The 24,119-nt window shown below is 46.0% G+C and overlaps 1 protein-coding gene across 1 annotated transcript in view; it reads right to left on the bottom strand.

Moving 5' to 3' along the window:
- Nucleotides 1–24,119, bottom strand: part of ADAP1 (ArfGAP with dual PH domains 1) — a 156,355-nt gene that overhangs the window by 96,826 nt on the left and 35,410 nt on the right. Inside the window, 1 exon segment of the mRNA XM_030211862.1 lies at nt 12,580–12,710. Coding sequence (XP_030067722.1) covers nt 12,580–12,710 — 131 coding nt within the window.

The following is a 24,119-nucleotide window of genomic DNA, read 5'->3' as shown; positions in this document are numbered from 1 at the left end:
TCTGGGCGAGTCTCCCGCTTTCAAATTATCTGCAGTGATTTCTAGGTTACTGAAGCCACACTTCCAGTGGTCCCACAGTTCCCAGAAAGCACTCACAGACCCAACACACAAACCACCAAGATTCTTTATCAGTCCAGACAGGCAAAGTCAACAAACTTAACATGTTTATTGTCAGAACTTGAACAGTGGACAAAAAAATGTGCACTGAAATATAGATCAATTATAACACTAACTAAACATTTGTTTACTTTCTAAAAAGTACCTGGGACTGGGAAGCTCAGGACATATAACTGTTCACCGAGCCTTAGCAAAGAGATCTGTCTCTCTTTTCTCCCTGGCTAAGACTCAAAGTGTAATTAAACTCTGGAATTCATTGCCAGAGAATGTAGTAAAAGAAGTTAGCTTAGTATGGTTTAAAAAAGGTTTGGATAGCTTCCTAAAAGAAAAGTCCATAAGCCATTATTAAAATGGCTTGGGGAAAATCTACTGCTTATTTCTAGGATAAGCAGCATAAAATGTATTGTACTGTTCTGGGATCTTACCAGGTACTTATGACCTGGATTGGCCACTGTTGGAAACAGGATGCTGGGCTTGATGGACCTTCGGTCTGTCTCAGTATAGCAATACTTATGTATTTATGTATAAGACTGAACTCAAACTCAGTCACTGCTAGTTAGCTTCAAACTCCAGGCCAATCAGAGCCCAGAACACAACATTTCAAAAATATACTGCATCTTACTTCCTGTTTATGTTCAGCTAAAGTAAAGAGCATTCATTTAGCCAAATAGGAAAAAATACACTTCAGGACATAATTAAGTAGGAAAATATTCAATACATTTTACAGGCTTAAAAGTAATCAATAGAAATAAAACATGGAAAAGAAAATAATATGATACCTTTTTTTATTGGGCATAACTTAATACATTTTTTGATTAGCTTTCGAAGGTAGCCCTTCTTCGTCAGATCAGAAATAAGCAAATGTTGGTAGATGACAGTATATATAAGTGAAACATCAAAGCATTTCGGTGACAGTCTAACAGGATGAGGGTGGGTTATGTGAGAGACAGGGAGAGCCGGGTGGATAAGGGACAGGGAGATATGCATGGAGATAAGAGGGTGACAAAGCAGTGCAATTTTATGGTTTATAATGGGCTAGAAAACCCAGATCTTTGTTAAGTCCTGTCTGGTGGGTGTCAAAATATTTAATCATTCTGACTTCAAAGGTCTTACATTCCTGTATTGTTTTAAAGTTCCCTTTTATGATTCTTACCATAAAATCACTGGTACAGTGTTCTGGTTTTGTAAAGTGCAGCCCCACAGAGGTGACATCCTGGTTGGTACTAGCATTTTTCATATGGTGTCTATGTAAATTAAATCTCTTCTTTAGCATCTGACCTGTTTCTTCAATGTAGAACCCTTCATTGCATTTTTTACACTGAATGATATATACCACATTGGAAGATGAGCAAGTGAAAGATTCCTTAATGTTGAATATTTTTCCTTTGTGAATGACCATGGGGTCCTGTGAAATGTTTTGGCATAGTTTGCAGCTGGATATATTGCAAGGATGTGTGCCATTCTCTTCTTTTTGAGTCTGTGTTGGGAGCTTACTTCTAATTAGCTTGTGTTTTAAGTTGGGTAGCTGTCGGAAGGCCAGCACTGGTGGGGATCGGAATATCTCTTTCAGTAATCCATCCTCCTGGACTGTAGATCTTTTATGATTTTTCTTAATTTTTCCAGCTCTGGGTTGTATGTCACTATAAGGGGGGATTCTGTCTGTGGCTTTTTTTCCTTTGTACTGTAGCAGATTTTCCCTGGGTGTTTTGAGGGAGGAGGCAATATTCTTGGAGATTATTTTGGGGTTGTAGCCTTTCTGTTTGAAGGATGCAGTCAGGATTTTGAGGATATAGCATGCTGGTCCGGGCAGTCTATGATCTTAAAAGTGAATAACATGCCTTAAACTCTGCTGTTACTTTCAGGCACTCCCATGATGACTCTGACCACTGTACTGGAGATATTTCCAAAGCATTTTCTTGGATGGATTTGGAATTGGAAATTTCCAAGTGTTTTGAGAAGAGTCTACTTCAAAAAAATAGACCAACTGGGGGTCCACTACCACAATAATGCTTGCCATTGGAAAAATGTTTTTTTGATGGAAAAATATCATTCCTATCCAAACAAACCCTCACAAAGAACAACCATATCTCAAACAACTAATTATTACCTGAATTAGTTATTACTCTATTTACCATTAACTTTCTCTTTGCTTAATGAACTATTTGTCATTAACGACCAATTATTGGCATTAAATTGGTGCTAATTAGCACTAATGAGCAGTTATGTGCACAAATGCCCTTTGTTAGGATTCTATAAATTGCGCAGGCAAAATCCACAGCATGCAACTGCAAGAGGGGTGTGGACTAGAGAGCTGCACAGGAATGGGGACTGCAGAACCCCGCAGAACCCGCGGGATTCCCATGGGTATGGAGGAAGTTCCACGGGATTCCCACAGGGATAGAAGTTACTGTGGTATTCCCGTGGGTATGAAAGAAGTTCCACAGGATTCCCGCAGGGATGGTAAAAGTTACCATGGGATTTCCACAGGGATGGAAGAAGTTACTGTGGGATTCCCACGAAGATGGAAGAAGTTGCCGCAGGATTCCCCTGGAAGTGTAGTCAAAATCTATGGTGACTCCAGAATGAGGCTTGGAACACATGGAAAGAAGCAGTTGGAGTGCCAGGATGAGGCTTGGAACATTCATTAGCTAAATAGTGAATACCATCCAAAAACCCACAGGAAGCTGTCGTGGTTGGGAGGAAACAGAGGGCTGCAAGCAAGTAAATTAATATTAGTATTGCTTCCTGCAGGTACGGGTGGGGATGGAGATTAATTGGGGGGGATGAGTGGGGACGGAATGGATCTTAGTGAGTACGAGTGGGGATGGGTTAGATTCCATTGGGGATGGGGGAAATTTCTGTCCCTGTGCAACTCTCTAGCGTGGACCTGGGATGGGGCAAGGGTGTCAGGGGCGTGCCAACACCTATGCACACATGTTATAGAATACTATGTGCTTAACTGAACGCAGTTAGGTGTGAGCATTTACACTGCTCTTTGAGCTAGCTGTGTACCTTGAGTGAATTCCTTCAAAAAGACGGTAAATAAATCCTAATAAATAAATAATAACTGCTCACGGCTAAAGTTAGGTGCGTAACTGGGGACTTATGATAATATTCTATAATAGCAATTACACGCATAATTTTATGCTTAGCACGTATGTTCCCAGCACCTAACTTTAGGAGTGACCTTTTGAGAATTACCCCCAAGGAGAGTAATTTTATTACCAGTTGCCTAAATTGGGAGGTCAAGTAGATACACAGATGCTAATCAGCCTTATTTTCGAAAGAGAAAGACGCCCATATTTCGACCCAAATCGGGAGATGGGCGTCTTTGTCCCGTGGGCGCCCAAATCGGTATAATCGAAAGCCGATTTTGGGCGTCTTCAACTGCAATCTGTCGCGGAAACGGGCAAAGTTGACGGGGGCGTGTCAGAGGCGTGGTGAAGGCGGGACTGGGGTGTGTTTATCGGCCAAGAAGAGATGGGCGCCCGGCCGATAATCGAAAAAAGAAAGGCGTTTTTAGCGCGAATTTAGGTCACTTTTTTTGGACCCTTTTTTTCACAAACAAGTCCCAAAAAAGTGCCCTAAATGACTAGATGACCACTGGAGGGAATCGGGGATCACCACCCCTGACTCCGCCAGTGGTCACTAACCCCCTCTCACCAAAAAAACCCCCAACTTTAACAACTTTTTTTCCAGCCTGTATGCCAGCCTCAAATGCCATACCCAGCTCCATCACAGCAGTATGCAGGTCCCTGGAGCAGTGGGTGCAGTGGACGTCAGCCAGGTGGACCCAGGCCCATCCCCCCCTACCTGTTACACTTGTGGTGGTAAATGGGAGCACTCCAGACCGCCCCCAAAACCCACTCTACCCACATCTAGGTGCCCCCCTTCAGCCATAAGTGCTATGGTAATGGTGTAGAGTTGTGGGCAGTGGGTTTTGGGGGGGATTTGGGGGGCTCAGCACCCAAGGTAAGGGAGCTATGGACTTGAGAGGTATTTTAATTAGTTTTTTTAATTGTTACAAGTGCCCCCTAGGGTGCCCGGTTGGTGTCCTGGCATGTGAGTGGGACCAGTGCACTACGAATCCTGGCCCCTCCCACGACCCAATGCCTTGGATTTGTTCGTTTTTGAGTTGGGCGCCTTCGGTTTCCATTATCGCTGAAAAACGAAACCACCCAGCTCAAATCCGCACAAATCCGATGCATTTGCCCGGCACAAACCGTATTATCGGAAAAAAGGATGGACGCCCATTTTTTTCAAAAATACGATCTGTCCTGCCCCTTCACGTACCCATTCTCAGAGATAGACGCCCATGGAGATAGGCGTTCGCGTTCGATTATTCCCCTCTATGTGTCCTTATGCCCCTAATAAACTGCAGAAATTGCAGTATAATGAAGCCATGTACGTTTACACTAACTGCACATACAACACGTGGGACTCTTGCATTTTATAAAGACCATGCACAGATCATGGCTCCACTGTGCTCCTCCCAAACTCCTCCCTAAGCATGCCTATACCAGAGTTGTGTACAGGTATGCACATTCTTCTCAACATGCATGCTTGTATGCACTGTTCCTTCTAAACTTAGTAGGGGTCGGTCCTCCAACTGCATTACTGCCACAGGGGGGCAGTGCTTCAATATTGTGTTTTCAATTGCTAGGGACAGGTAGGTTCTCTGGAGTCCTGCAGACCTTGCCTGCCCCTCACTATAGTCCACCTACTGGCAGGACTGTAAATGGAGGACTCCCGCTCAGCTTAGAGGGAACTTTGCTTGTATACATGGGGTAGTTTTAAAAGTGGCATTTACATGCATACACTGACATAATTGCTTGAAACTCCTGTATAAAATTACTCTCCCCCACCCCATAGAATACACATACGCATTTACAGCTGCTTCGGAGCTTTTAGCTGCTTCAGGAGCAGCTCCTAGATGCCTACATTGCCTTTATAAAATATGTCTAAAATAGGCATGGATTCAGCTGAATAGTCACTTATTTTTATTTTTTTGTTACATTTGTACCCCGTGCTTTCCCACTCATGGCAAGCTCAATGCGGCTTACATGGGGCAATGGAGGGTTAAGTGACTTGCCCAGAGTCACAAGGAGCTGCCTGTGCCTGAAGTGGGAATCGAACTCAGTTCCTCAGTTCGCCAGGACCAAAGTCCACCACCCTAACCACTAGGCCACTCCTCCACTGTTGCTACTATTTGAGATTCTACATGGAATGTTGCTATTCTACTAGCAACATTCCATGTAGAAGTCGGCCCTTGCAGATCACCAATGTGGCCGCGCAGGCTTCTGCTTCTGTGAGTCTGACGTCCTGCACGTACGTGCAGGACGTCAGACTCACAGAAACAGAAGCCTGCGCAGCCTTCTACATGGAATGTTGCTAGTGGAATAGCAACATTCCATGTAGAATCTCCAATAGTAGCAACATTCCATGTAGAATCTCCAATAGTATCTATTTTATTTTTGTTACATTTGTACCCTGCGCTTTCCCACTCATGGCAGGCTCAATGCGGCTTACATGGGGCAATGGAGGGTTAAGTGACTTGCCCAGAGTCACAAGGAGCTGCCTGTGCCTGAAGTGGGAATCGAACTCAGTTCCTCAGGACCAAAGTCCACCACCCTAACCACTAGGCCACTCTTCCACTCATACATTCGAATATGAATAATCCGGGGCTCTAAACACGTGATCTCTGACTGACTTACTGCAGGACCTCCCACGGTAAGACCTTTTAAACTGCAGTAAGCACACACTAGCACTTACAGCAGCTTAAAAGGACCCCTATATGTTTTAGCTGTAAACCGCTTTGATCTGTTTTTCTGGAGAAAGCAGTATAGTAAATATACAATAAACGTAAACATATTAAAATATTTTATTACGTATTGCTTATCTTTACAAGTCTCCCTGCTGTAACTTTGGCAGACTCAATCAAACTGTGCTCTATTGCAGTTCCCCTGGTTCAGAGCGTTAAAATATCGGGGGTCCTCATTGATTCAGATCTTTTATTTGTTCCTCAAATTTCTGCAGTAGTCAAAAGGTCACTTTTCAAACTCCTTTTTATTCCTTCTATGAAAACTCTTTTGCATTCCCCCAGCTATTAATATCCTTGTACATTCTTTAGCAATTGGTCAACTTGACTACTGCAATTCTTTCTATAAAAGTCTCCATGTTAAAGATCTTTGTCGTTTACAGTTAGTACAAAATACCGATATTAAAGTTGTCACTGGACACTGTAAACATGACCACGTTACTCCACTTTTGAAAGCAGCACATTGGCTGCCGTTGACTCATCGTATAATTTATAAACTACTACGCCTTGTGTATAAAATCCATTCCTCAGGTGAACCAGCTTATCTCTCCCATATTTTCACTCCATACTGTCCTTTACGATCACTTCGATCCGCTCAACTAAACCAATTGGTAATTCTATGTTTTCGAGAAATTCGTTTTGACACTACAAGACAGTCCATTTTCTCGGTTCAAGGTCCTGAACTATGGAATAAATTGCCACTTCATTAACGTTTATCATCTGATTTGAAAACTTTTTAATTTATGGATGCATACAACTAAATAATTTTTATCTTCATACGTTTGGATCCGGCTGTGTCCTGGACATTGCAAACTTTCCCTTCCCTTTTGTGCTTTCATCGCCTCTACTTTCCTGTCATGATTGTAGGGGAGGCATGATAGAGGTATATAAAATAATGAGTGGAGTGGAACAGGTGGATGTGAAGCGTCTGTTCACGCTTTCCAAAAATACTAGGACTAGGGGGCATGTGATGAAACTACAATGTAGTAAATTTAAAACAAATCGGAGAAAAGTTTTCTTCACCCAATGCATAATTAAACTCTGGAATTCGTTGCCAGAGAACGTGGTGAAGGCGGTTAGCTTGGCAGAGTTTACAAAGGGGTTAGACGGTTTCCTAAAGGACAAGACCATAAACCACTACTAAATGGACTTAGGAAAAATCCACAATTCCAGGAATAACATGTATAGAATGTTTGTACGTTTGGGAAGCTTGCCAGGTGCTCTTGGCCTGGATTGGCCGCTGTCGTGGACAGGATGCTGGGCTCGATAGACCCTTGGTCTTTTCCCAGTGTGGCATTATTTATGTACTTCCTTTCCTCACGATCATATTATTATTATACTTCTCCCCTATTTTAAATGTTTTTTGTAAGCCGCTCAGATATTACTTGGGGGCCTTTTTACTAAGCCACGTAAGCGCCTACGCGTGCCCAACGCGCGCCAGTTCTGAATTACTGCCCAGCTACTGCGTTGTCCTTGCGGTAATTTCATTTTTTGGTGCGCATCCTCTACATGCGTCTGAAAATTTTTTTTTATTTTCTGGTGCGCGTCAGCTACACGCGCCAAGTGGCATTTGACACGCGTAGGTCATTACCGCCCAGTTACCGCGTGAGACTTTACCACTAGGTCAATGGCTGGAGGTAAGGTCTCAGACCCAAAATGGACGTGCGACAATTTTTATTTTTGCCACACGTCCATTTTCGACAAAAGTTTTGAAAAGGCATCTTTTCAAATGATTCTGCGCATACCCAAAACACGCGTCTACACTACCGCAGGCCATTTTTCAGCGCAACTTAGCAAAAGGCCCCCTTGATTGGCAAGGTATAATCTCTTAATAAACTTGGAAACTTAGACATTGTAATTTAGCTTACTATGTCCTACCCAGGGGCATAGCCAGACTTCAGTGGGAGGGGGGTCCAGAGCCCGAGGTGAGGGGGCACATTATAGCTCCCCCCCCCCACCGCCATTGCTGAACCCCCGTCGACATCGCTAACCCCCCACCGCCACTGCCAACAACCCCCTGCCGATGACCCCCTCTCCCGCCGCCGCCTACATTTGCTGGCGGGGGACCCCAACCCCCGCCAGCCGAGCCGAGGTCTTCTTCTTCTCAATCCCGTGCAAGGCTTCGTTCTAGTCTGACGTCCTGCACGTTGTACATGCAGGACGTCAGACTCACAGAAACAGAACGAAGCCTTGCAAGGCTTTGTTCTGTTTCTGTGAGTCTGACCGTGCAGGACGTCAGACTAGAACGAAGCCTTGCGCGGAATTGGGAAGAAGAGGACTTCGGCTGGCAGGGGTCCCCCGCCAGCAAAGGTAGGCGGCGGCGGCAGAAGGGGGGGTCGTCGGGTCATCAGCAGGGGGATCCAGGGGTGGCCCCATACTGGCTACGCCCCTGGTCCTACCTTGTATTGTTATTTTAATATTTTTACTATTGTAATTGTCTGTTGCTTATGTTTGACGTATTCTTGCTATATACACCCTTGAATGGATGCCTTCAAAAAGGCAGTAAATAAATAATGCTTCTTGTGATGACCACATTACTTTCTCTTTTTCCATCAGGCGTCAAAAAGTCAGCATCAATATCTTAATTCACCTCTCACAGGAATTAGCAGCCAACGCAGACAACGGAGCAACAGAATCGTGCTCTCTTTATGTGGTTTTCTAAGCATTGCCCCTGCCTGCCAAAGTTTGCACCAGCAGGAATTTACCCAGCGATCTGGTAGCTAACCAAGGAAGGAGGTATGATGTGTTGGCTTTTGTGTTGTGTCATTTTGGGAATAAAGCTTGGAATTTTGTAACAGTGCACACTGAAAAAATAGTACTTGATAAGAGTTCTATTGCGTATTTTGTTGATATTGTAAGTAGTATACTAAGACATACTTTGTATTGTTACTTGAATATTTTTACTGCTGTAATTGTCCTATTGCTCATGTTTGATCTATTCTTACTGTACATCGCCTTGAGTGAATTCCTTAAAAAAGGCGGTAAATAAATGCTAATAAATAAAATAAATAAATATCTAAAAACAAAATAATATAAAAATGCACATTCCTAATAATGGAGCATTCCAAACAGAATGGTGAGTGGCCTTTCCCTAGTCAAGGGTTCACGATGTCACAGCAACGCACTGAGGCCAGGACTGGCTCAGTTTTCGCTCCCTGGATATGGAACAAATGACCAGATCGGTTTCTATCGTCAGAAGTTCAGCAAACCTGCACACCATCAGTCTCCAGGAACTCATCCAACATTATGTCAGATGTGGTTAGAATTCCTTTGAAGTAGATTTTTTTTCCTTTCATGTGATACAAGAAAAGGGTCCCTTTTTCTTTCTGCTTGGCCCATTCCGGTGCCAACCATTGGTGTACTTAGCTTGGTTGCCACCCAGAGCAGAGCACCTCCCTCCTCCAGGCACGTCACCCCCCCCCCTTGAGAAAGAGCACCCCTCCTTACCCTCCATCCTCCTCCTTCTCCTCTTCCAAGCAAGAGGGTGCACTGAGCAGTCACACGGCTGTCGGCTCTGCCGATCCCCTGTCCTGAAACGGGAAGCCGACTTCAGAGGGGGCAGGAAACCAGCACGGCCGGCAGCTGCACGTCTGCTCAGCGCACTCCGTTGCTGCTTGCACCCAAGGCGGACTGCCCCCAGCGTCCCACCCTGGGTACCCCACTGGAGCCAACTTTTCAAACCGATTTGGGATGCTAAACGCAACACAAAAGCCCCTCCCTGAACACACTGAAGAAGCTTTCTGGGTGTTCGGTATTCACCGCACCCACAGAACTGGTTCCTATGTCATTAAAAGGTCTCCTTCCATCTCCCCAGAGGTAGAGAAGGATCACGTTCCTCCCTTTAGTAAGCTGCGTTAACGGACACTTGCACAAGGAAAAACAGCCTAACGCAGGGCCCGCTAAAGCATTCTGCATTCGTTTTGCCATTTATGTGCGTTACGTGTGTGGTATTATATTTTTGGGAGGGGGCATGTCAGGGGCGGAGAATGAACGTAGAAGCACTGTTGAGCTACTGGGCTGACATTACAGCCGGTAAGTGCTCCCCCATTAAGTTTTTTTTTAAAGGCCCTGCGCATGGATAGAAAAAGATATAAATGCGTATTTTAAGGCTGTGCTAGAAATGGGGTTACTCCCCGATTCTATAAAGGTCGCCATAAATTGCAAACGCAAATTTAGGCACGGTTCCAATTTGCATGCACAACGTAATTGAATAATGAGCCAATTAGTGCCAATCTTTTTTTTTTAGCAAGCAATTATTGGCACTAATTAGATTTAATTAGATGTTACACATGAAAAGTTAGGCACATGATCTGCGCCTACAATTTATGTGTGGCCCAAAAAGGATGGATGGGGACAGTCACGGGTGGAACGGGGCGGAACAGGGCTTGGTTTTAAGTTATGCGTGGAACACAGGAAAACAGGCATAGCAGCAAAAACAAAAGCACAACCAGCCTTCAAGAGCGTCAGCTCAAAATTTCAGATCCAACACAGTCTGTGTTTTGACGAAACCCCCTGCGTCGGGGGTCTATCGGTATGGATGATATTCAATTTTGTCAAATGGCTCAAAATTACCCCCAAAATCTGGGGTAGTAGTCTCAAAATAGTGAAAGGACGCCAAAAAAAGAGCGGGGTGCGACAAAGAGCTTTGTGAACACGTAACCCAAATAGAGAAAACCTGCAGGGAAACTTCAGAAGCGTTACTCTGCCAGTCGGGTCTGATCAATGAAGTTTTGAGTTGACACTCCTACCTTGAAGGCATCTTGCGCTTTGTTTTCACTTTTGAGTTATGCGCGTAATTACAGGATAAAGGTGCTCTGCGCTTAAATCTAGGCGTGGGCAAATGATTGTGCCTAAATTTACGTGCGAACAAAAAAAACAGCACCACGGGCCTTTAAAAATGGAACACAGTTCTTTAATGAATGAGCCTTGACAAAAAAACCTGACACGGGCCGTATTTTGGTGACTAGCACCTGCGTCAGGGGTCACAGTGATGGCGTGGAAAACTTGGGGAATAACTCGAATATATTCCTCTACAATATATTATTCCTTACCCCACGTCTCATGTAGTAAAAGCTACAAAGCACCAAGGCACTTTCACTTTCTGTATCAAAATATATTCGAGTTATTCCCCAAGTTTTCCACGTCATCACTGTGACCCCTGACGCAGGTGCTAGTCACCGAAACACGGCCCGTGCCGGGTCTTTTTGTCAAGGCTCATTCATTAAAGAACTGTGTTCCATTTTTAAAGGCCCGTGGTGCTGTTTTTTTTGTTTGGACTTTAGTTTGTACTTTGTTCCCTCTCTTTTGTTACATCTAAATTTACGTGCGACCATAATGCTTAAACATTATTCTTTAAACCGCGCCGAACTTTAGGCGCGGCTTATAGAATTTTGCTTAAGCGGGATTTTTTCAGGGCTGATTTTTTTTTTTAGGTGCCATTTACCAAGTCTACCCCTTAGCATGTGAGAAAGTCCCAAATTAGGGGGGGGCACTAAGTCCATTTACCAGTGCCGCTTTGTAAAACTAGTTTTCTTTTCAAGGAACAACCACCTGTGCTCTTAGTAACTATAATTTCATTGACAGGAAGTGTTATTAACATTGTTTATTTTGTTTATTAATTAGGATTTATTTACCGCCTTTTTGAACGAATTCACTCAAGGTGATGTACGGCAAGAATAAATCAAACATAAGCAATAGACAATTACAGCAGTAAAAATATTCAAATAACAATACAAAGTATGGCACAGTATACTACTTACAAAGTCAACACAATATGTAATAGAACATTTTAATTGATAGTGTAGGGTATAAGCAATAATGGAACATATAGATAGATAAGAGAGTAACAGGAGTTAGAAATTAAGGTGACTAATTTAAAGAAAGTTGCACATGAGGTCAGAGAGATGATTAAATGCTATCACAGTTAGGGTAGGAGTTGGATAAACATGCCCCGCTGCAGTATGTGCAGCCTGTGTCACTCCGTGTGTGTGTGTGTGTGTGTCCTTCCTTAAGCAGAGATAGTCTTGTGTTAAGCGGAGCCTTTCAGGGAGTGCATTCCAGAGTGTGGGGGCTACTGCGGAGAAGGCTCACTTGCGGGTCTTTTGGAGAGGGTGTGCAGAGGACCATAGTGTCCTTGGAGGTGTGTAGAGGTCATCCTATTCTTCAGCTACTCGGGGCCATTTCCTTTCAGGGCCTTGAAGATCAGACATAGAGTTTTAAATTTAGCCCTGCATTGTACTGGTAGCCAATGACATTTTTGCAAAAATGGTGTGATGTGGTCACGTCGCTTTCCAACCTTCTACGAGTCTTGCTGCAGCATTCTGAATCAACTGGAGCTGGTGCAAGGCTCAGACCATTGCAGGGTGCATTACAGTAATCCAGTCTTGATGTTATTATGGCATGCACAACTGGGATAAGATTTTTCCTTCTCGATGTAAGGACAGAGGCAGCATAGTTGTTGTAAATGTTGTAAATGAATCTGCCCCTCCCCCCCCCCCCGATACAAGTGGTTAGAAATGGAAGCCTGTAACATTCGTAGAACATGAACCTGCAAAACTGGGCCAGTTCACGTGCAATGTGTTTAGCCCTAGGGTGGCAACAGGTGAGGCAAGTACCATGCTAATCACTGCTGGCTGTATCCATACCTCGACTTGGACATCATCCCAGGCATCTAAGCGGACAGATTTCACTCGGCTGACTTGTGGGATGTTACGGTGAATCCCTGAACAGTTTAAACAGATAAATGTCCCCAAGGTGTGTGATGCCCAGTCTGGATCTAAAAAACAAAGACCAACAAAAGCAATAAATAAACCACTGCACGTGGGAAATACAGATAACAACCAAGGAGGCAGCGGCGTAGAAAGGGCGGGGGGGGGGCGGTCTGCCCTGGGTGCACGCCGCTGGAGGAGTGCAGCCGCGTGCCTGTCGGCTCCGCTGGTTCCCTGCTCCCTCTGCCCCGGAACAGGTTACTTCCTGTTCCGGGGCAGAGGGAGCAGGCAGCCAGCGAAGCTGAGAGCCGCGCGGCTGCTCCCAGCAGCTAAGAATGCATCCGGGGGGGAGGGGGGTTGATGCGCCGGGGGGGGTGCGCATCGGCGATCTGCCCCGGGTGGCAGCCGACCTAGGATCGTCACTGCAAGGAGGTAACTTAATCAAGAGCATTTTGGACCAGATTTAATATATGGTGTCTACAAAAATTGGTGCAAAAAAAAAAAAAAAAAAGCATGCTTAGCGTTACATAGAAACATGATGGCAGATAAAGGACAAATGATCCATCCAGTCTGCCCATCCTCTGTAACCCCCAATTCTTCCTGTTCCTAAGCGATCCCACATGCTTATCCCATGCCTTTTTAAATTCTGGAACAGTCCTTGACTCCACCACCTCCACCGGGAGGCCATTCCACGCCTCCACCACCCTTTCTGTGAAATAATACTTCCTTAGGTTACTCCTAAGCCTATTCCCTCTTAACTTTGTCATATGCCCCTTCATTCCAGAGCTCTCCTTCATTTGAAAAAGGCTCTCTTCCTGTACATAAATGCCCTTGAGATATTTAAACGTTTCTATCATGTCTCCTCTCTCCCAGCGTATACATGCGTTATTCTATAAATCTCACCTAAAGTTAGGCACAGTTTATAGAAAAAAAAAACCCCCATAGTAACATAGTAGATGACGGCAGAAAAAGACCTGCACGGTCCATCCAGTCTGCCCAACAAGATAAACTCATATGTGCTACGTTTTGTGTATACCTTACCTTGATTTGTATCTGCCATTGTCAGGGCACAGACCATATAAGTCTGCCCAGCACTAGCCCCGCCTCCCACCCACCAGCCCCACCTCCCCCCACCAGCTCTACCACTACTACTACTACTCAACATTTCCAAAGCGCTACCAGACTCACGCAGCGCTATACTGCCACCCAATCCCATACGCATAGCACCCGTCCTCACAACTAAAATGTAAGTGCAGCCATTTACACCAACTAAAACACGGTGTAATGTCCAAATCGGGCATATTCTATAAATGCGCATAATTTTTGGGAATGCCCATGACCTACCTATGCCCCTCCCATGGCCACGCCCCCTTTGGAGATCCACATATTAGAATTTATGCTCACCGCTTTATAGAATACGCTTAGAAAGTTTCGCACGTAAATTCTAATTAGTGCCAATTAGTGTCGGTAATTGCTGGTTAGCAGCCAATTATCAGCGCTGATTGGTTTGTTAAACGCTTTAGTTGTGTGCACAAATTGGCCGTGTGGCGAGTTTGTGCACGCAACTATAGTCGGCGTATATAGAATCCGGAAGGTTTAGGTGTGAGAAAAAAACTTTTAAAAAATTGCACAACCATTCATGCGCCACCACATCTACTTTTAGGCAAACTGTGCGCAGGGAAGAAAAAGTCCGCAAAAGTGGAAGAACATAAAACAGTACAAGTACAAACCCAACCCAAAAAAGAGTAGAGCAGTGGCGTACCAAGGGGGGGCAGTGGGGGCGGTCCGCCCCGGGTGCACGACGCTGGGGGGTGCCGCAGCGCGCGCCTGTCATCTCCGAGTTCGCTAACTTCGCTCGTTCGCTGCAGCTCCCTCTGCCCTGGAACAGGTTATTTCTTGTTCCGGGGCAGAGGGAGCTGCAGCGAAAAAGCGAAGTTAGCGAACTCGGAGCCGACAGGCACGCGCCGCGGCACCCCCCCAGCGGTGTGCACCCGGGGGGGGGGTGTCATTTCGCGGGGGGGGGGCGCATTGGCGATCCGCCCTGGGTGTCATCCAGGCTAGGAATGCCACTGGAGTAGAGTAGTCAACGTGACACTTCTGAAGAAGAGAGAAAAATGACACAGGGGTCCTTTTACTAAGGTGCGCCAGGGGCGTAGCCAGACAACAGATTTTGGGTGGGCCTAGGCAATAAGTGGGTGGGCACCAAGTGTTCTTCCTCCCACACACCACCACCAAGAAAATATCCCAGCTGGCGGGAAAACGCTTCTTTCTACCTTGGCAGTCTGCAGCAGGCATGCGCTAAAAACTGAGCATGCGCAGGTGCCGGTATCGTGGAGAATAGCATTTTCGTTACCGTCTTCAGCTGGCGGAGCTTGGGATCCCCACCAGCTACCGCTAAACGTGTGCTACTGTTGGGTGGGCCTGAGCCCTAAGTGGGTGGGCCCTGGCCCGCCCAGGCCCACCCGTGGCTATGCCACTGAGGTGCGCTGAAAAATGACATGTGGCAGTGTAGGCATGGGTTTTGGGTGTGTGCCCATCCATTTTTCAGAGCATGTAAAAAATAATACCTTTTTAAAATTTTTGCTGAAAATGGGCGTGCGGCAAAATAAAAATTGGCGTGCGTCCATTTTGGGTCTGAGACCTTACCGTCAGCCATTGACTTAGTGGTTAGGTCTCACGTGTTAACCGGGCAGTAATGACCTACGCGCGTAGAATTCCACTTGACGCGCATCAGAAAATAATATTTGCGGACGCGTGTCAAACGTGAAATTGCCGCAAGGGCCACGCGATAGCCAGGCGGTAACTCCAAATTGGCGCACATGGGGTGGGCGTAGGCGCCTACGCGGCTTGGTAAAAGGGCCCCATAGATGTTTCAAAAGACTCCTGAGGCAGGCACTAAAGCCGAAACATGGTGCCATGTCGGGGCTTGTAGAGAATAAAGTCTTCTGAAACATCTACATCATTCTTCTGTCTTCTTCGGAAGTGCCATGTTAGTTAGTGTGATATACACACACACACACACACACATATATATATATATATATATATATATATATATATATTTTTTTTTTTTTTTTTTTAAATACACGAGTTTACTCAAAGAGTACATAGATGCATTTTCATCCTCTTCAGAGCAGCTGTACATTTTGAATTTGCACATTATAAAGTTACAAAGGTACCCCTGCTGCGTTTGTAAAACGTGACTCTCTCCGGGAAGAGGTGACTAAAGGCATCAGAAACAAAAAAATGAAGTTTTAACCAAGTCTGTTAGAGTAAACAATTTGTAATACAACAGTACAAACCCCATTCTTTTATGTGAAAAAATAAAATAAAATTAAAAAAAGATACAGAAGTTCAAACGTGTAACTTTTGCAGACTGGTTATAGACCCATGATGTGAAAAATCAGCCATTCTCAACATTTTGGATCAGCTACTTTAGTCACCTTTTCCCAGAGATGATCACAAATAGGGATAAAATAGGCAACTTCTTGGACTTTCAGCCTAGACGTATGTTTTCAAAGTGAAAGTTACGAGCAATTCTAAGGTGACAGCTCTCTTTGTCCAAATGATCATTCCTTATATTGATAAAAGAAAGGCTAAGATGAACACAGATTTCTTTTTGTTGATACAAATTTCCTCAGTTTTGCAGAGACACCAAGGGTGACCCATCCCAAAGCTGAAGATTTAAGGCCAATGAGTGAAATTTTTTCAGGGGCCCCAGCCATGTCTTAAACCAGTTCTAGCATATGTACGTTCCCATAATTGCCATATTCTAAATATATAATAAAATTCCTTTTTCTACCTTTGTTGTCTGGTCATTTTATTTTTCTAATTGTGTTGGTCAGTGTCTCTGGTTTCTGCTTTTCTCTGTCTTGTTGTCTTAACTCTCTCGACAGGGTCTCCTTGTTCATTTGGCATTTCTTCTCTCTCAAGTCCATCATTCATCTTCTCTCTGCATCCCTGTGCACCCTGACCTCTCATCTGTGGTCCCTGACCCTATTTTCCTGCTATGTTGAGCATCTCCCTTCTCGGAGTCCTTATTCTTGCCCTGTTTAACATCTCCCTCTGTGTCCATGCCCAGTTTCTCCCCTCATTCCTCTTACAAACCCCCCCTCCCCAGGGTCAGCATCTCTCTATATCTTCCCTCCCTCTTGCTCCCCTCTCTCGGGACCAGCATCCCTCTTTCTTTCTTCCTTCCTGTCCCTCCTCACTGGGAGCCAAAATCTCTCTTCCTTCCCCCCTCCCGGTCCAGCATCTCTCCTCTTTCTTCTTCCCTCAAGTCCTGGTATCTCTTCCTCTTCCCTGCTCCCCGGGGTCCAGCAGGTGTCCCTCCTTCTGCCCCCCCCCCATGGGTCCAGCATGCTCTGCTTCCTGCTCTTGAAGGCTCCACATCTCTTTCTCCCCTTCTGTGGCAGTCATGTCTCACTCCCCTCACTGCCCCCCCCTCTTTGGCCCAACTCACTCAGCCTGGTCCAGCATGGCGTCGCTCAGCCCTCTTCTCCCCAGACTGCAAACCTCAAATTACTACTACTACTACTATTTAGCATTTCTATAGCGCTACAAGGCGTACGCAGCGCTGCACAAACATAGAATCCTTCCTAGATAGCTGCCAGCATCGCAGCCATGCCGTCACCAGCCGGTGCAGGCATTCTTTCCCCTGCCGCATCCCGCCTCCTCTGATGCAACTCAGAATTTTGGCCATTTGACCCCTGCAGTAAAAATGGCCTTAGCGTGTGGAAAAGACCCTCGTGCATCTGCCATCATTTACTGTGTGTTACCGTGTAAGAATGCGCTAAAGCCACGTTTTGCCGCAGCTGTGTAAAAGGGCTTCTTAATGCTGGTACCTGGACATGGCCTGGCGTTGAATATCTAGCCATAATTTCGGCAGCAGCAATCAGCAACTGGCTAAACATTACCCCCCTAATGTACAGCTCCAAAGCAAGTGCTGCAGGAAATTTGTCTTTAGTAGAGTTTTAATAGTAAGTTATTTATCAAACAAATTAAAAGAACACTGTGTGCCTCATGTCTATATCCAGTGAAGATACCTGCATGTTTTTTCTAATAACCGCAGAGTGTGTTAAAAGCCACAGAGCATTTAACAGGGATCTATTTCAGTAGAATACCCTTAAAATATCTCAGGCATAAATGTACAGGAAGTTTAGAGAGCTGAGTAGCACATCCTCCCAACCCAGACAGCTACCATTGAGGGGACATTCAGTACCCACAGAGAAATAAAGTAGCAGGCCACAGTTCTTACAAGGAAGGGGGAAGGGGGATTTTACAAAACAGCTCCTCCCTGAAAAGTCCAAAAAGGGCCTCTTTTATCTCTATGTTCTAAAGATAACATAGGCACCTGCGTGTATTCAGAAAAGGGACTCCCAGAACCAGCCTTAATTATTATTATTATTAACATTTGTATAGCGCTAGCAGACGCACGCAGCGCAGAACACCTGACATAGAGAGACAGTCCCTGCTCAATAGAGCTTACAATCTAACAATAATACAGACAGACAAGACAATTAAGGGCGAGGGAGTACTGGGTGAGAAGGAACAAGGATAGGGGAATTGAGTAGTGGTTAGGAGCCAAAAGCAGTGGTGAAAAGGTGGGTTTTCTGCATAGATTTGAAAACAGGTAGAGATGGAGCTAGACGTACAGGCTCAGGAAGTCTATTCCAGGCATAAGGGGAAAAAGAACAAAGCCTGGAGTTAGCACTGGAGGAGAAGGGGGACGACAAGAGAGATTTGTCCAGTGAGCGGAGGTCACGGGGAGGAATGTAGGGAGAGATGAGAGTGGAGAGGTAATGGGGAGCTGCAGAACAGATGCATTTAAAGGTCAGTAAGAGAAGTTTGAATTGCATGCGGAAGCGGACAGGGAGCCAGTGAAGTGACTTGAGGAGTGGGCTAGTGTGGGTATAACGATTCTGGCGGAAAACAAGTCGTGCTGCAGAAGTTTGGACAGACTGGAGAGGAGAGAGATGGCTGAGCGGAAGACCAGTGAGAAGTAAATTGCAATAATCCAAACTCACAAATGGCCAATCAGATTTATACCTGCTCCAGAAATGGTATAAATGGGGGGAGGGGGGGGATCCTGTAAAATTGCCTCTAAGATTTACATGCCAGTTGTGCGTGTTCATATTTAAAAGACTAGAATATACATATGCAGGTGCGCAAATACGCAAGTGCAGGTCAGATAGGTGCCTATGCACTATTCTTCAAATTAGGGCTGCAAGTTAATCGCAGTTAACTCCAAGAGGCGTTATTTTCAAAGCACCAAGACTTACGAAGCTACACGGAGGGGCATTTTCGATATGACGTCTAAGTCCATCTTTGGACATTTTGCGCCAAAACCCGGATGGGAAATGTGGTCATTTTCAAAACTGCAAAATGTCTATTTTTTTTAAAATACCGTTTTAAACAAGTTTTTGTGCTCTGTGCGTTTATTTTTTCAGGGCATTTTTGAAAACAACAAAAAAAAGCCCAAGTGAAAAACGAAGAAAATCAAGCCATTGGGATGTAGGAGGGTCCAGCATTTTTAGCAGACTGGTCCCCCAAACATCCCAGGAGAGCACTGGGGCACCCTAGGGGGCAGTGCTGTGGACTTTATAGAAGTGCTCCCAGATACACTTCTCATAATTGCTGCGCCTTTGTAAAAGAGTCCCTAAATCTGTCCCCACGGACTGTTGACCATTTTGTTAGCCACCGTCCGGATGAACTCCATCCGGTTTGTATCTTTTTCAAGGTGCTGTCTCCAGAATTTCAAATAGTACTGTAAATGAAGTCTCTTCAGAGATTATACAGAGGTGATGATATCTCCTTTTTCCTGCTGGCCATTCCACTCCCAATGCAGTCAAACATCTGTCTGGCTTTTGCCACCATCTTATTTCCTTGTTTGGCTGCCTTAAAATTATCAAATAAAATCACCCAATCACCTTATATGTCGCTCTTGTTTTCTATACAGTACAACTCCCAGTGGCTTTCCTTGGTCGGCTGCCACCCAGAGCGGATCGCCACTGTGCGCCCCCCCTGGATGCAGCATCGTCCGTCCGTCCCCGGGTGCAGCATGACCCCCCCCCCCGGGTGCAGCATGACACCCCCAGGGTGCATTCTTCGTACCTGCTGTGGTGCTGGGAGCAGCTGCCCCGGAACAGGATGTAACAGCAGAGGGAACAGGGAACCGGCAGAGCCGACAGCCACGTGGCTGCTCCCTGCACCCCTCCTGCAGCGTGCACCCGGGGTGGACCGCCTTCACCACGCCACTGATTACTCCCTTGGGTTTCTGTGGCCCAGGTGCACCATCCTGCATTTTTTAGCATTAAGGGGGTCTTATACTAAAGCTTAGCTTGAATTACCTGCAGCAGGGCCCATAGGAACAAAATGAGCCCTGCTGCAGATAACTGAAGCTAAGCTTTAGTAAAAAGACTCCCTAAATCTTATCTGCCAAACTCTAGGCCATTCCTCAGGCTTTACTAGACCCCTCTTCGTGTCTGCTATACCCTCCAGGATATCTACCCTGTTGCAGATCTTTGTAGCATCTGCAAAAAGACAAACCTTTCCCAACATTAATGCTTATCACAATGTTGAAAGGTTCAAGGAGGCAAATAATGTTTCAAGCTCATATTTGCATCTATAGACCTGGGCTTTGTCACAGGACAAGGCAAAACTAAAAGTGAAATCTGATGGGAGCTACTGCTGGACCACTGGATCTCTGGTTTCCTGCAAAACTGAGGCCCTTAGCAGTTGCTTACCTTGACTAATAGTTCTGTCCTATCTGTGAGGAATGATAAATGACATCAAAGGATATAAACTGATCTTGCTACTTGTTACAGACAGCACAAAAGCACCGTTGTGAGCGTCAGAAAAAAAGAAGGGAAAAATCCTGTGACAGCTTTGATGCAATTAGCTTTCTCAGTACGAGCGGCATGACATCTGATCTGCCAGACCTTGTGTTTTTAATATCCAAGAGACAAAGAGATGCTGAGGCCAGATCAGATAGACAGAGTAGTTTGTCCACCTTAAAAATACCTTGCATATCACTTGCTGGGTTACTTAGAAGTCAGAGTCATCATCCCAGGCTGCCAGACTGTTGCACAAGATAGAAATCACACCAGGTAAATTAGAAAAAAAGAAAAAAAAATAGAAGAGCAGATCAATGGCAGAGATGAAGGGAGTGTCGGATCATTTTAGGAGGGTTACACAGCCTGCAAATGCTGATTTTACAGTGAAGCTATTTACAAGTCGAAAGGCCGGGGGTCCAAACATAGAAAGGGCAGTGGGGTCCTTTTACCAAGCTGCAGTAAAAAGGGTCCTGCGGCAGGGGCGTAGCCAGACCTCGGTGGGAGGGGGGTCCAGAGCCCAAGATGGGGGGGGCACATTTTAGCCCACCTCCCCCAGCCATCGACCCCCCCCCCTGCCGCCGATCCTGACCTGCCACTTTCAAACCCCCCTGCCGCTGCAAGGTACCTTTGCTGGCGGGGGTCCCCAACTCCCACCAGCCTTAGTCTTCTTCAGTGCCGGTCTCTGGAACGTTCGCTGATCTGAATGCGCCAGAGACCGGCGCTGAAGAAGACTAAAGCTGGAGGGGTTGGGGACCCCCACCAGCAAAAGGTACCTTGCGACGGCGGCGAGTCAAAAGTGGCAGGGGAGGGTCAGCCCAACACGGACGCTGGTGGCAGTTCCACGTTGCCACATGGCAATCCTTTAGTAAAAGGGCCCCTTTATATGTATTTCTCATTCTACAGCGGAAACACAGGTATATCTTAAAACATTTTCCTGGTTCCAGTGGCGTACCAAGGGGGGGGGCGGTGGGGGCGGTCCGCCCCGGGTGCACGCCGCTGGGGGGGGGTGTCGCGCGCCTGTCGGTTCTTCGTTTTCATGCTCCCTCTGCCCCGGAACAGGTTACCTCCTGTTCCGGGGCAGAGGGAGCATGGAAACGAAGAGCCGACAGGCGCGCGGCACCCCCCCCCCAGCGGCGTGCACCCGGGGGGTTATTTCGCCAGACGATCGTGCTGCACCTGTGGGGTTATTTCGCCGGGGGGGGGGTCGCGCTGTTCTGTGGGGGGCGCTGCACCAGGGGGCGGGGCGCATCGGCGATCCGCCCTGGGTGTCAGCGACCCTAGGAACGCCACTGCCTGGTTCACATTTAGAGCTGCTCCGAAGCAAAGCCTAACTGTTAGATATTAGGAAATCTGGACTTGGAAATCTCTACCAGTGACTGAAGGGGAATTGTGTTTACCTCAGCGATGTCCAAAACTACCTAAGAAATGTTTTTTAAAAAATCTATTTCACTCAGCAACTTGCCTGGCTCCTCTTGTACCTGTGGTTTTGCAAAATCTTCCACTTGCACGAAGAAGTGACGGCACATGCACATATATGTTGCAAGATCAGCCTCTACATGCATGTTTAATGGTACTTATACTGTAAAGCCCTGAGCAATGACGTTCGTTTTTTACATTTTTTTTGTTCTTTGTGCTTTTTTGTGGAATGGCAATTGCCACTGGATGTGCCGGCAAGAGTCCTTATTTTACAAAAGGCTTCTTCACAGAGTCTTCTGTAAACTAGGGCATTCGCAATGTATCAATGCCTACCTTTTTGGCGGTATTCGCTACCGAACACAGACGCGGTGCTCCATAACACGTTTCTAAGCTGTGCCTGACTGGACTTTTGCTTTCTTATCTGAATAGAAATGATATTTGAAATTCATTTGAGCAATATTACTCCGATTGACCCGACGCAGGCGTTTGTATGCCGAAACACGGCCTGTGTCAGGTCCTCTGATTAAAGATCTCTTGTTTGTCCCAGTCCTGAAGGCCTTTTTGTGCTTTTCTTGGGTTGTCTTTGCTCATTATATTTCTTGACCCTTTCTTTTGCTACCTCAATGCCTACCTTGACATCGTCTCCCTGATTCTATAAAAGTCACCAAAACTTGCATGCATGAATTTCGGTGTGTCCCTGATTTGCATGTGCAATAGATTAACAAGCCATTTAGTGCCAATAATCAGCTTTTTAACAAGCAATTATTGGCACTAATAGATTTAATTGGGCCTTACCCACAAAAGGGGCACAGAAATGGGAAGGTCATGGGCATTTCATGGTGGATTAGGGGTGTGGTTTTGAATTAGCGCATAATTATAGAATAACTGCAAAACACTTTAACGCATTGCGCTGTAGCCTATTTTTCACTCGCTCAGGGGCCGATGCTCAAAAGTAACTTCAAGGCAGTGTCGTAGGAAGGGCAGGGAGGTGGGGGCGGTCCGCCCCGGGTGCACGCTGCTGGAGGGTGCAGAGAGCAGCCGCACGCCTATTGGCTCCGCTGGTTCCCTGCTCTCTCTGCCCCGGAACAGGTTACTTCCTGTTCCAGGGCAGAGGAAGCAGGGAGCCAGTGGAGCCGACTGGCGCACGGCTGCTCTCTGCACCCTCTAGCAGCCAAGAATGCACCCGGGGGGGGGGGCCTTGATGCGCCGGGGAGGGGGGTCATTGCACCGGGGGGGTGGGGTCATTGTGCTGGGGGGGGGGTCGTGCTGCATCCGGGGGGGTGCACAGCAGCGATCCGCCCCAGGTGGCAGCTGACCTAGGAACGCCACTGCTTCAAGGTATGGAAGGCCAGGGGGGGTAGAGGTCCTGCTAGACTATCAGGGATTTTTTGGGACGGGGGCAGGGAGGGGCTGTGTGAGTGGGGGTCCGGGGTCCACTAGACCATCAGTGCTTTTTTTTAACAGAGGGGATCAGGAGGGGTGCCAGGGACACCACTGGACCACCAGGGCAATATTTTCAAGCTTTGGGATAAGTTATTTGGGGCCGGGGTAGGTGCCGCAAGACACTAGGGATATGTTTGGGGGGAATAGGAAGAGGTGTCGGGTTGGGTTGGGGGTGAGGGTGATGTATGCAGCAGAATGCTTATGTATTTTTTTTAATGCCAACTTTCCTATTAGTAACTGAACCAATGCTCAGGCATTGACAGGAACGTTGACGTTTAGCGTGATTTTAACATGGCATTCTCATTACTTTGCGCATGCCATGGCAATTTTTCTGTTCAAGTTTTGCAGTCGAGTTTCACTCTACCGTGGATCTCTATGCATTGGTGGGAAAATGTGGGATACAAAATGTAACAAATAAAAATAAAAATCAATAACTGGGTGCTAACAAGCAATTATTGATGTTAATTGCCACACTTAAAAATTTACAGCGCCTAACTTCAATCATTTGTAGCTGAAAAGGGGGCGTGGCCAAAGCAGAGTGGTAACAGCAGTTTATAAGTCTCTCCAAAATTTATTTTTCATTCTTATATCTTTTAAAATGAAATATAAGGAATCCACCCCAATAAAAATGATATAAAAATGAAAAATAAATTTTGGAGAGACGTGTGAGGGGCTATAGTGAAGTATAGAGCCTTCATGTTTAGCCATGAAATAAATGGCTTAATTCATTGAAAGTAGCTCTGCTGCAGGCACAACCTATACTGAATACTCCTCGCCCACATT

This window comes from Microcaecilia unicolor, chromosome 8 (genome assembly GCF_901765095.1).
Source record: "Microcaecilia unicolor chromosome 8, aMicUni1.1, whole genome shotgun sequence".
Lineage (NCBI taxonomy): Eukaryota > Metazoa > Chordata > Amphibia > Gymnophiona > Siphonopidae > Microcaecilia > Microcaecilia unicolor.
Note: the sequence above shows the minus strand (reverse complement) of the source record. Positions and strands in the feature narration are given on the sequence as shown.